General features: G+C 33.9%; 1 protein-coding gene across 1 annotated transcript in view; it reads right to left on the reverse strand.

The window, feature by feature from the left end:
• Positions 1 to 234: 234 nt before the first annotated feature.
• The window catches only part of si (sucrase-isomaltase (alpha-glucosidase)), a 70241-nt gene continuing 57634 nt past the window's right edge, over positions 235 to 12841 (reverse strand). The window contains exons 41-48 of the mRNA XM_015378257.1: positions 9971 to 10119; positions 9365 to 9449; positions 9172 to 9228; positions 8647 to 8771; positions 7888 to 7976; positions 6280 to 6329; positions 2307 to 2477; positions 235 to 468 (exon numbers count right to left, since the gene is read on the reverse strand). Coding sequence (XP_015233743.1) covers positions 394 to 468; positions 2307 to 2477; positions 6280 to 6329; positions 7888 to 7976; positions 8647 to 8771; positions 9172 to 9228; positions 9365 to 9449; positions 9971 to 10119 — 801 coding nt within the window. The 3' untranslated portion in view covers positions 235 to 393. The remainder of the gene's footprint in view (positions 469 to 2306; positions 2478 to 6279; positions 6330 to 7887; positions 7977 to 8646; positions 8772 to 9171; positions 9229 to 9364; positions 9450 to 9970; positions 10120 to 12841) is intronic.

Raw genomic sequence — 12841 nt, forward strand, 5'->3', positions numbered from 1 at the left:
AGCTCACTACTTAGAAGAGATGTATCTATTTGAATCTACTGTATATGACAGCATATAAATAACATTGTAACAATAAATCTCTTCACACAAATGTAGTACAGCATATTGAACTTATTAGTGTGTTTCAGAGAAAATAGAAAAAATGGAAAACAGAAACTTAAGGCAACACTTACAGTTTTTATTTATCAGATATTGTTTCTTCACATTACAGTTTAAGGTACATTCATAAAAAAAACAAAAAAAAACTGCTTTTTAACAGAGTTGTTACTGATTGTACAAATTAAAATATTACATTTGACATCATATATCGTTTATTTGCATAAAATACATTTTATTTAGGATAAAAATTTGTCTCATTGGATCAAAGTGTACTCAACGGCCATAGTATGGCCCTCAGCCCGTCTTCCATGTTAGTGTGAAAGTTAGATGCACAGGGATAGCTGCTGAGGTAGCATCAATAATCAGCTCCTAAGGAAAGAAAATTAGAGAAAAGAAGACTGAATGATCCAGAAAATTATGTGCTAGATGTGTAAAAATAATGATTACATCATTTTAACCATATCCGTTGTATATTTTTCCATCTCCAGCCTCCTGCATATTATTTGCTTTAATAATAGCTGTGCAAGCCTGTGTCTAAATGTGCTCCTTATTTTTTTTTTAAGCTACTTCACTGACGGGCATATATAGACACTGCTCAGTTGGTAATATCTCTCCTAATGTACCGTACCAATAGCCAGTTTTCTGCACGGTATAACTGCCCTGTTTTATCCAGGGCACATATAACTTCCATATGTCATTGTTTTTACATGAGATCACTGGTTCAAGTTGTTAACCAATAAGACTGTCATTATGTATAATTGATTGTCTCATAATAAAAAATACTGTTGTTGCTCACATTAATGCACTGTAATCTTTAATCCTTTTCTCTTATTTTCCTTGTCTCATCTTGTCTTCAAATTAATTCTCTATCATTTGTCTCCCCCTCTCTAGATGGGTAAAGTTTGTACTTTTTGCTCATTCACAGCTGATCTTTGCATCCCAACACTGGTTTTTTATACATGGAATTTTTAAACTCTGGCTTCTATCTATTTTGTCATACTTTTCAAATGTAAGATACGAATATTGGAGGCTTTTTCAGCTGTTTTTATAGAGTGACACTTGGTATTTTCATATTCCAAAATTGGCACAGAGTAAAGGTACACAGTATTGGGAAAAATAAAAATAAAAAAAATTATAGCAGCCAAAAACGAGAACCTTGATACAGTATCTTCAGTCATTCTATATTTTGTGCTCTCTGTGTCTGAAGATAATATTTTTACTAACAATATCTCTAACCATCTTTGCATTACCTGATATTTTCCTGTCAATTCTTCTCTGGATATTTTTAAAACAACGACTGGGCTTTTTTCACTCTCCCATAACCTTGAAGCCCTGATTCTTTCATTCCCAATCCCACCAAAGCACACTTGAATTGAATGAAGAATTCTTTCCAATTTTCACTGATGCCTGTGCGCCACGACCCTTTTGGTTCATAGAACGCCACATTACCAAATATTAATTAAATGTTAGATTTAAGACTAGTAACTACAAATCAAAATTATTTGAACTTTAATTATTTTTTAGACAGCTATAAGACAATATGATGTAATGTGAAATAGTCTGCAAACTTGAGTTATTTTCTTTTGTTTTGTATTTCAAACTGGCTTGCAAATATTCACTTAACTCAAATAGTTGTGAGTTTCTGCTAATATTTGAGCTGAGAAAAAATACTGTGATGCACAGGAAACAGTGTCAGAAACTGATTAATTTGTTTATCTTTGAATTATTAGAGCAGAAACTTAGCCAACTTATGCGTCCTAGAGGAGCATTAAAATGGAACTTATGTTATTTTAATCAAGTCTTTATTGTGGTAAAGATTAATTATAAGAAAAATAAGACAAAAAAAAAAAAGAACTTTTTTTTTGATAATTTGGATCTATGTGAGTAGAGTAAATTTCTCCAGGTCGACTTGTACATATGAATGTTACACTTTACAGGTAAGACCATGTTATAAACCTTAACTTTTAATACAAGAACAAGAGGAAACAAGAGGCACCTAAAGAGAATGTCCCTGAGAACAATGAAATGCATTATCTCCTCCTTTTTTATTTTGCCCAATCTACTTTCAGTTTTACATATATGTTGAAGCTTACTGACTTTGCACAATGACAAAAATAAAATAATACAAGCACTAAACAAATTCACTCATGTGGAAGCAGAAGATAAAAGTTATGACCAAACTTAAGGTTTTTTAAAACACTTCTTACCTCAGTCACATTGTTATGCTGCGCAGTGAGTGGAGTTCCCTTTCCTGTCGAGTCTGTAATGGTTGCTCCTGTAACCTTGGTGGTGCCTGCTCCCCAAACCTTCACCACACCCAGTTTCAGCTGATCAGCAGGATTTAGCTGATGGTGTATAATCTTACTGGTCAAGGTCCTCTGAAGGAAGAATCGGAAAGTAAGAAGATAATTATCTATTTATTCAGAACAACAAATACAATAAAACACATTATGCACATTAGATTGCTAAACTGATAAAATACAACTTGTGACACCATTTATAGCAGCAGATTGCGAAAAAAATTTTTTATTACAAACACATATTTCTACTACCAATTTATCTAAATTTTTTTCTCCCATGCAAATGATTTAATTCTATATTAAATTTAATTTGAAATTATTGTCTTAAAACTTTATTTTACACCCTAACTCTAGTGACAGGTGTTGACATGTAATGTGATGGATTACCTTCCCTGAAACCGTTTATCTTTTACTTAATTCAGTTAACTACATTTCCTCACAGTAGGCAATGGTAGATTAAAGAAAATTGATTCAGTTCATTGTCACCATGGCAGATGGCTCTTTTTTTTTTTCAAAAGGAAAAAGTTAAGGTTAAAAGAACCAAGCCTTTGCCATCCTTTACTGCAAAGCAGCCGTTTACTCATGCTTAGTGAGTCCTCATGTGAATGATGCAGTGTGTTTAAATGCATGAATATTTTTTACAATATGATGTAAACATTTATGTTTACTTTTAAAAGACTAGTTAAATAAACAAATCCTCTAACTTCCAACCTTCACAAATGCACTAACGTAAACATTTGCACTCAAAGCCCAGTAAAAATGGAATATGAACTGTTAATCTGCCAGACAGCATTGACATTACTGCCCGACTGACTCCCATCTTTTATCATATGCACACATGCACATGAAAAGGGAAACACACATGCTGCTATGTCTACTTTTAGTTACCCGATACTGTGTGTTTTTTTTTTTATTTATATTTCGGTTTGTATAAACAAAATAACAATAAAATTTGTCTAAGTCTAAGTACAATGATAGGAATTGTTATACATTTGACTCGAACTGAGATCTTGTAAATCAAACACACAGGCCTATTTTGGTGAATGCAGAATATGAAAAAAAAAGTATGTAATTATATTTAATGTATCATAAACAGCATTATGTCAAGTTGCATCGTGGAGGGTTTCTTCAAAAGCATATTACACATCTGCTGTAATGAACAGTAAGTTTACTCTGAGACCATGTCCTTGTAAGGTTGAGTAAAATTTTTTTAAAACATATTTTTCTTCTCTGTTTCAGTCCTCTTTCCACAGTGAAACACAATTCATTCTCCCTTGACAATAGAGCTATCTGAAAACTGGCTTTTTAAAGAAAAATGCCAGCTTGATGGGGCTTCTTTTTGTAAAAATGAAACTCTGGCCTGTCACAGGGATGATGTAGAGGGTATTCTGCTCTCCTTTAGTAAACAGTGAAGGACAAATCACGACCTTGCCAATTTTTATGATTATTTACAAAGACAAAAACATCATTGACATTGACATATTTCTTATCATAGTTTCAATCGTATAGCGGTGATACAATATAAAATTTTTAATAAATAATAATGCCTCATACTTGTTCATAGTATTTCAAGGGCAGGGTACATATTGCGTTTTCTAGCTAACCTACTCTGCCACTGATTTGTTTTGTCATGTTAGAAAAATTCTGTGATTTTTAAAGTTTCATCTCCTTTCATAAGAATAAAATGCCAAATTTAGGCAACAGGACATTGAAAATGTGTTAATGTTTTTAGTAGACTACTATTTGCAGAGGGCTATCACAAAATCTATTAGAAAACTCCAACTTGTTAAAATGCTGAAGCAAGAGACTAGCACATCCATCCAGTTCAGAGGTCTTTACACTTGTTTCCTACTGCTCAAAGAATAGAGTTTAGAATCAAATGTGTGGATTACAAAGCACTCACTCATCAAACCAAATCACTGATTTCAAGACTCAGAACAAAATACAGTAAATGCAGCCTTAATTTTTAGGCTCCAATAATGTTGAATAAGTTTCCTGTAGACTGTAGAACTGCCCCCACCTAGCGCTCTTATAAAACAAGGTTTAAAACCTTTTAATGTTGCTTTTTCTAAACTGTTTAAAGGTATAGAGGATAATCTTTTATTTCCAGGTGGATCATCTAAATAAGTGGTCCTCCTAATTTATTTATTTATTCGTTTATTTCATAGGGACAAATATGTTTCATGAATTATGTCACACACTGCAACATTTTAGCTAAGGCTAATTCTCAATACCTGTCCCCAATTGTCAATCATTCTGGTGATATGTTTACGTAAGGCCGTCCTACATGCTCGTCATGTTAGCTATGTTTTTCTGTGCATGCGCCCTTTCAGGTGTATATCTGTGGTGAGATTTGTTTTCAGATAGTCACTAAAGCTCACCTGTCTCACTGCGTTTTTTTTTTAACATGGCCAAGGGTCATAACAGAAAAAGAGTCTTCGAAGTGTATGAGAAGAAAAGAATGGCCTAAGAAGGTTCAGATAAATCCCGGAGTGCTTTACATGGAGAGCTCTCCTCGCAAAGCATTATTGGATTTGCTGGCACAGCAGCCCATTGTCACTACCCAGCGGTGACTATTATCAAGATGGTTTAGGCAATGAGAAATGGAGGAGTTACATTACCAACACAGCAAATAGCAGTGATCATTTCTCCAAACGGTCAGTTAACTGAGTTCACTATAAAGTCCACTATATAGTCGCCAATCTATTTAGTGATTGAGGGATTTAGTGATTGGGGCGGACGTTCAGGCACAGTAAGCTTGTAATCGCAACACACACGTAAGCCATGTAGTTGTAGTGCATAATGCACTATCTGGGTAGTTAGTACATAATAATAAGACCCCATCTATAGCTCTGGTGATTTGGTTTTTAGAACATGTACAGTTTAGCACAAATTCTGCACCCTTTGCTGATTATGAGTATGCAAATTTAGGTTGCTATACAGATGCCAAACATTATACATTCCAAGTGTTCAACTGTTGTTTGATGTTCATGGCAATTTTGAACTAAAGTTTTCACACACACTAACTAAAGTAACCTCTTGATTATAGCTGGGCAATTAATTGTATTTGCAATATAATCGCAATTTACGAAAATGCAACTTTCACATCGCAGTCACTTAATTTTAGTCACAAAACATTTAACACGAGTAAAACAAAAACTAAACAAAATTTCTCCATTAGGTGGCTGTAATACGATTAAAGCGGGTATGCTATTGCACAGAAGGGAATATAGACTTCCAGCTAGCAACTAGATCTATGCATAATTGTAGAATTAAGAATTGTTTCATGCAAATGTCACAGCAAAATCCTGCAGCACTTTATTCTGGACAAGCAGGCTTTCAAGGCCATGGAAAAACTGAAACCCTGAAGTAAAACATCCACATGGTTGTGCTTACTGCAAAGGAAAAAAGCAATAAAATCGGAATCTTGTTAGAAAAAAAAAACGCAATGTTGATTTTTTTGCACAATCATTCAGCCCTACTATTGATCCAAGTTGTTGGTCTACTGTCTCTAATGTTTCTTTGTCAGCTACACCTACATGTACTGAATATTGTTAACTTAGTCTTATACATGTAGTTTTTACATTTAAGCTTTCATCAAATTTTTGTTTGTATGAACTACAAGATTGAATAGGAGTAAAATGTACATTGTGCAAATCTGTTACATCAAAATGCTTCTCATCCTTTCCAAAGAAATGTACTTCCTTCCGAAATAAATAACATTAATAAGAGCACACTGATCAGTTAAGGAGAGTCATATCAAAACAGCCTATAAACATGTTAGTCTAGTACTTTAGTAAATTACTGAGCATGGAAACATCTGAACGTCACAGAAGAATTTAGAGGCATGAATTGTATTATTTTTGTCACTTAAACTTACCTCATTAACTGTAAAGTCAACCAGGAGATATTGGGATTTGGCAACTGTGTCTGTTGGTGGAAAAAGTGGAAGCAAATTAAAACCAGAGCAGAGACAATGATGGAGAAAAAATCTGTAATGAATTAAGAATGACTATCATAGGGGAGATTTAGGATAACTATTGAGTTGATTTTTTTTTTTTATTTTTGTTGTTTGTATGAATGGGGGTTGACAGTCAATGAGAAAGAAGACAATCTGAATGAAAGCAGAGTGATCCAAAAGCAAAGCCCATCAGGATAAAAACTGTAGAATACTACATAATGCAGGTAACTACAGGACTAAAAAAGGCAAGGAAAACATAAAAAGACAGACAGGCTACATGGCAGATAGACACATGAGAAAGGAGCAAGGGACAAGATAAAAGAGGAGTGATGGAGAGCATCTCTCCAGGCAGCGACACTTGAAATTACTATAACAGCTTTTTGTTACTATCAGTTTCTCAGTTTTTATCCAACGCAAACAATCCTGCCATAGAGAAATGCATCTCTCCACAGAAGCCCTTCGCATTTCAGGGTCTAAGTAGGTTAGAGATATTAGACTAACACACCAGGTGTTCACCTCAGGGTTTTTGCCTTACAAAGCCTACATTTTCAGGTATATTCAAAAACCACTATTGGATTTCACGCTGCAAGTTTATTTACAACCACAACTTCCATGCAAAAAAAGATACTATTATATTTTGAGATATAAAACTCATTCCTCATAGTATGGATTTATAAAAAAATTGTAGCTGATGAAAATTAAATCATGACAAATGGAAGATAAAAATGAACAAAACAGTTGTTGATCAAATCAGACGGAACAAACTGGATTTTCAAAGTGCTGCATTAATCATAAAAATCAAAAAAAGGAAAAAGTGTAATAGAAAACTAACCTAACGATATGGTTGGAACATGGACATCTTTTTTTAGGAAAGCCAACAATTATCGGCTGAAACACTTTTAAATCTACTTAGTTTTGTGAGAAAGTTATAGATTTATAGATATATGTTAGCCGTATTGATGAATTTGACAAGAATGAAAGCTTGAAATTATGTACTTCGTGTGTACTGAATTTAAAATAATATTAGATTTCTTAATCTTATATGAAATAAATTACTAATCGTAACACATTTCATTAATAATGATACTGTAATTCACTGATTTGCCCTAATTTGGGTTTTTTTTTCTATTGTGTGGTGCTCACATGGGGCACATGACATAACTACAACTTGAAGAGGACAGTAAGAGTTAAAAAACAACCATGCTGAATATGATCAATGTTTTGCATTTTGCAACAGCATAAAGAGGTTATAACATGTGGACTCTAATTAAGCTTTCAGTTTATTAAAAGAACTTCATAAAGACTCAAACGATTTACAGCCCATGCTATGATATATATTAGGATCAATAGAGCGAGCAAGCAATCTAACGCAAGAGGTTTGGAGCAACCTCTAAAATGGAGTATCACAATGCAAAGTTAGTTTTGTGTTTGTGTGAGTTTGATATATTTTGATTTTCATGAAAAAGTACATCATAAATATAAACACAAAACATGAAAACACAAGCTCCTTTGGGACTTTTTTCTCACCTATTCCTTCCCCGTCATCCCAGAAGAATGATCCTTTGGCAGTTCCACTGTCACTGAGGGCAACAATGAGTCCCAAAGGATTCTTTCGACTATAAGCGAAGAGAAAGAAAGGGTTAGAGCTACAGCATCCTCTCTATTTATACCTGCTGCTTTGGGCTAAATTTATTTCCATCTCTGCTAAGAGGATCCACCTGATCAAACTGCTGCAGAGCAGTTAGTGTCGCTCTCAGTCATACTCAGTGACACTCTGTTGTCCCACATGTTCATGTGACTTAGCACAGGTCAAACTGAGTTCCAATAGCAAATAATGGACTGTTGTTTGAAAATGTTATATTTACACAAAGTAACAGTAAATTTTATTATAATATTATCTATTAAAATTTATTGTACTACCCAGTCGTCGGTTTCAATTTGCATGTTTCCAAGCAATACAAGGCCTTGTCTATATAAAGACTCAAATTCACTGCGGATCCAGACATTTGAATTGAGAAAACTTCCTGTAGGGGAAGCGAAATGTCTTCAAATATTGGAAACCAAGTCCAGTGGATTGTTTTTTAAAAGTTTTTAAAACATTTTTTAAACTTTTACAGAATTTATTATAAGATCTTTGGTCTTTACTACAATGTTTTCAATTAATATCAACATCAGAATGCATTTAATATAATCAAGTTGCAAGCTTTTATTTATTTATACTGAATATGTGAATAAAATGTATCACTGTGTGCTGTAACAATGTGTCAGAAATGCAAATAGGCTTACCTGTACATTGTGTTGTTCTCTGGTTTCTGACAGGGTAGGATGTATCCGCCTCTGACATGAAGATTAATATGATCTAATGGTGTGTCCATAGAGACTTTTTGGGCACGAACACCAACATATTTGGCCTGAGAAACACAATGAGAATTATTCAATGCTAGAGTGGTTGCAACTATGAATTTTGTATCCTTATACTATTGATTCAAAAGTCTTATTTTATTCTTGGTCCTTATTTTACATTGAATTAGTACGATAAGTTGCTTAGGCTTTAACCATAATACTGAGGTCAAAGGTTATAAAGGAGGCAGAATGCGACTATGCCTCTTGAATTTTAGCTTAAATTTTCAGCGTCTGATAAACAGATATTGCAGTTCTTTTAGCAATGTTGTCTTTCTGCTATAGAGAATTTTGTTAACCAAAGGCCACATTTTAATTTTTGTGCACAGCCTGACTCATAGAAATAACCATAAAATATATCATGTAGATTAGTTTGTCTGTCTTAAAGGGGAATTTTAGCCAGATACTTACCGTGTGGTAGTCATACCAGCGTGCATTTGGAAGATAGCCTTCTACTTTTGTAACTCCCTATTTACACAAAAAGAAGCCCCCAAAATAAGAATATAAACATATATCTTTTTATAAGAGGCAATGTGTGTTGTATTTTAAAAAATCTGTCTGATTAAGAAAAATTAAAGATTACTGGATTAAGGGTTAATCATACTTTGTCAAGAGCAGGGGTGATAAGGAGAGCAGGTCCCCAGAGGAACTGTCTGTGGATGTCCCATGTAGCTTTTTCCTCTACAAACCTGTGAAAAAGTTGCAAAGAAGCTATTAATCCTGACAGAGAAGGCTTGATACCAAAGCTTACTCATGCATCCTTAGCCCCAACGCTGTTCAAACACTTATACCAGAATTCAGTGATTTCAAGATGCAAGCCAAATAACCCTGCCAGACTCATTCTGGCAGCTTCTTAAATACCATCTGTGACTTTATAGGAGTCTCTTCAGATGAATAAATACATCTTTTTCGAACAATTTCCAACAGTCTCATCTGGGAGCTGCCAAGTGCAACCACAGGCCTCTGACAAATGGCTTTGAGATAGAAATAAAATCTCTTAGAGTTCAAAGCTTTTTTTTCATTTTAGCTCTTGGTAGTGAACTTCTCAAATCCCTACCTATTCAACAATTTTATTTTTTTTTTTCGTTGAATAGGTTCGAAAAATGAAACAATATAGTTTCATTGAAAGATAAATACAATAGAAGCATTGAAAATATTATTGCAAGCTATGATGAACAAAAGTGTGAACAAATGTAGCATTTTGGCTTACTCGTGCAGTAGCGGTCTGACAACTGTGTTTCCTTTAGTGTGTGCCTCAAACATCAGCTCATACAGGTAAGGCAAGAGAGTATAACGGATGTTCAAGACATCTCTGGAGATATTGGCAAATCTTTCATCCCAGGCAACAGGATCTTGTCTCTACCAAAAAGGAAGTGCAGAAATATGTGGATGAAGACATGTTAATTAGAAAATTAATACAAAATATAGGTGTGTAATTAAGACAAAAACATTTATATGAATTTTAAAATGCTGTATTTGTATAATACTTTTAGTATTTTAACCTCAGCCTAATCATTTTCTGTTTCATATGTACTTAATTTTCTTTGCTCAGTGGCTGTTCTAGAGAACTTTACATGCGGGGACACAAGAGGTAAAAAGCTCTCCAGGCAGTGTGGTTTGGCTGGATTTCTTTATGAAAATACATAAAATAGTTTGTATGTAAACAAAATCTTAAAAAATGAACAAAAAAACAATGCTTTAGTGTGTCATTTTCTTTTTGATGAAACTTCAATTGAAACAATTTTAGATTTGAGTTATTGAACGAAGAAAAAACAAGTGAAGAACTTAAATTATGAGAAAGGACTCATTTTATTCATATGTTTCACAAATTCCTAAGTAGTTGATTGTTGTGCTGTGCGGCAAGACATCTAAAAAAGACAATCACATGTAATATATTTGTACCAAGAATAATTATAATTCGGGTAGGTGAGGGGGGCAAAGCCTTAGAACAGGGAGGAATGTTGAACAGCCTTGTCCCTCTCCTGTCCCCCTAGATCCACCCCAGTCTTGGGTTCATTCTCTGTTCAGGTCATTTGTGACCTAAAACATGGGCGACATAACAACTGTGTATTTTCCATCAGCAAACAGAGCTTTTTACTTCTTTGGAAATAATTCCTAAGTAACATTGCCTTGCAAAAGTAACCCTGACCCTTAAGGTTTTCAAAGCTCTGTTGCTGCACAACACAGTTAGTTCAAGAAATTAAGTAACAGGCCACCATGAATACCTTTTAAGTAAAAGTTAAATGATATATTTTTAATATCGTACAAAAAATTTAAACCTGTTGAAATAGTTCATGTTTAATTTTGAGGGATTCAGTTTGTTTGCTTCCATGAGAGCTGCAAGGCTTATCTCATTATATTCTGTTTTTACATGTTTTTTGTTTTCTTTTGGCTTTCCGTTTTAACTCTTCCATAGCTGTGTTTACTTCTCAATTATATTCCAGTAACTTAGAATTTTTTTTTTTTTTTTTGTGATCCTTTTCTGTGTTTCCTGATTTACATGGAACCAGTGTCTCAGCTCCCTGCACTTCCCTTCTCTTATCTGCTTATTGAATCTGTTCATCTGTCCAGCAGTTAAATAAATACTACTACTAAGTCTGTGTTCCCTTTCTGTTTTTGCTATTGCCACATTTCTGTATTTTCTATTACAATCTTCCTTTCTTGGAGGTTTTTGGATTTATCTACAATTTTAACGCAACAGTTTATTTTCACCTGCTTCCCTCTTGCTTCTTATTTGCATTTAGGTCACATACTTCATAGTGACATGACAGCTAGTCTTCTCGATATTTGTGTAGACAACAGTAATACGATTTACAAAGTAGCTCAACCCCAAACAGAATGGACAGAGAACAGCAAATGTGGCCGTGGCATTCTGCCAAATGTTTCAAAGTGGGGGATGTTATTTTGAGGGGGATGTGCATCCTCGGTTTTATGCTATTAATAAAGAGGTTTAAAATTATTTAAAATGTTTTCTTTTGATTTGTTTTGTCTTTATAGGAAAGATTCTTCAACTCTTTGAAACAGTAGTACATTTGTTGCTTTTAAAAATATATAAAAAAACAAATCATTTTCCTGATTTGACAAATATGCAAAACTTATATTTCCTGTCCAATAATATTTTGAACATATGGCAATGCGTTGACATGTGTGACATAAAATGTAAATAAGTTCCCTAGAATTTGATAACAGTAGGAAATTAGCAACAGTTAAGCAGTCTCTCCAGCAGAGAAGGGCAGTTAAAGAGCACAGGATGTACTGAGATTTTTCTGCAGATGGAGGCAAATCTAAAATTGTTCACTGCTCATTATAAAATTGCACTCATTTCCAGGGACTGCAGTGTGGACAATAATCAATCTGGTCAAGTTCACACATGTAAACACACACACCCTCCATCATGTGGAATATTAACTGAAGCGTGTCAAGACCGTATGTTACTCCTTATGATGCCTCTTTAGTGTGGTGTGTATCAGATATGCAAACAGCCCAGTACTCTGTAGAAGTATTTATATATATATATATATATATACACACGAACCTTAACAGTCAGCAAAGAAACAACTGATATTAATTTCTTATTTACCTCTGACAATGCTGAAAGTAGTGATACGTCTGGCAATTATATTTAACTGAAGCTCACTGGTCATTGAGTAAAGTCCTAATTTCATGTGACTTAATACAGCCAGTTTCCATTCTTGTATGACCTTAAAGATCGACTGAATTATTATTTCACTTTCCATGTAAATTTACACACTTCTAATTAGCAGGAGAGCAAAGGAGTTCTGCTTTCCTCACATTTGGTGAGCCCTTTTCTGCCCTAATGCTGAACAATCAAATATGTTGGAAAGTGATATTTAGATTTAGGCTGTAAACATTTACTTCTAAAATACAGAGAGAGAAAAAATAATGTATTCTATACTGTAACAAGTTTGAACCTATTTGTCAAATTATTTATATGCCAGATATAGTTTTTGCAAAATAATAATAAGTTTTGACTGCAGTTCGAAATGCTTAAATAGAAAATGCATTATTTTTAAGAAATTCAATAAAACTAACATAATTTATATCTTTAAATTTCAGAATA

Source organism: Cyprinodon variegatus, unplaced genomic scaffold, assembly GCF_000732505.1.
Source record: "Cyprinodon variegatus isolate N-32 unplaced genomic scaffold, C_variegatus-1.0 Scaffold168, whole genome shotgun sequence".
NCBI lineage: Eukaryota > Metazoa > Chordata > Actinopteri > Cyprinodontiformes > Cyprinodontidae > Cyprinodon > Cyprinodon variegatus.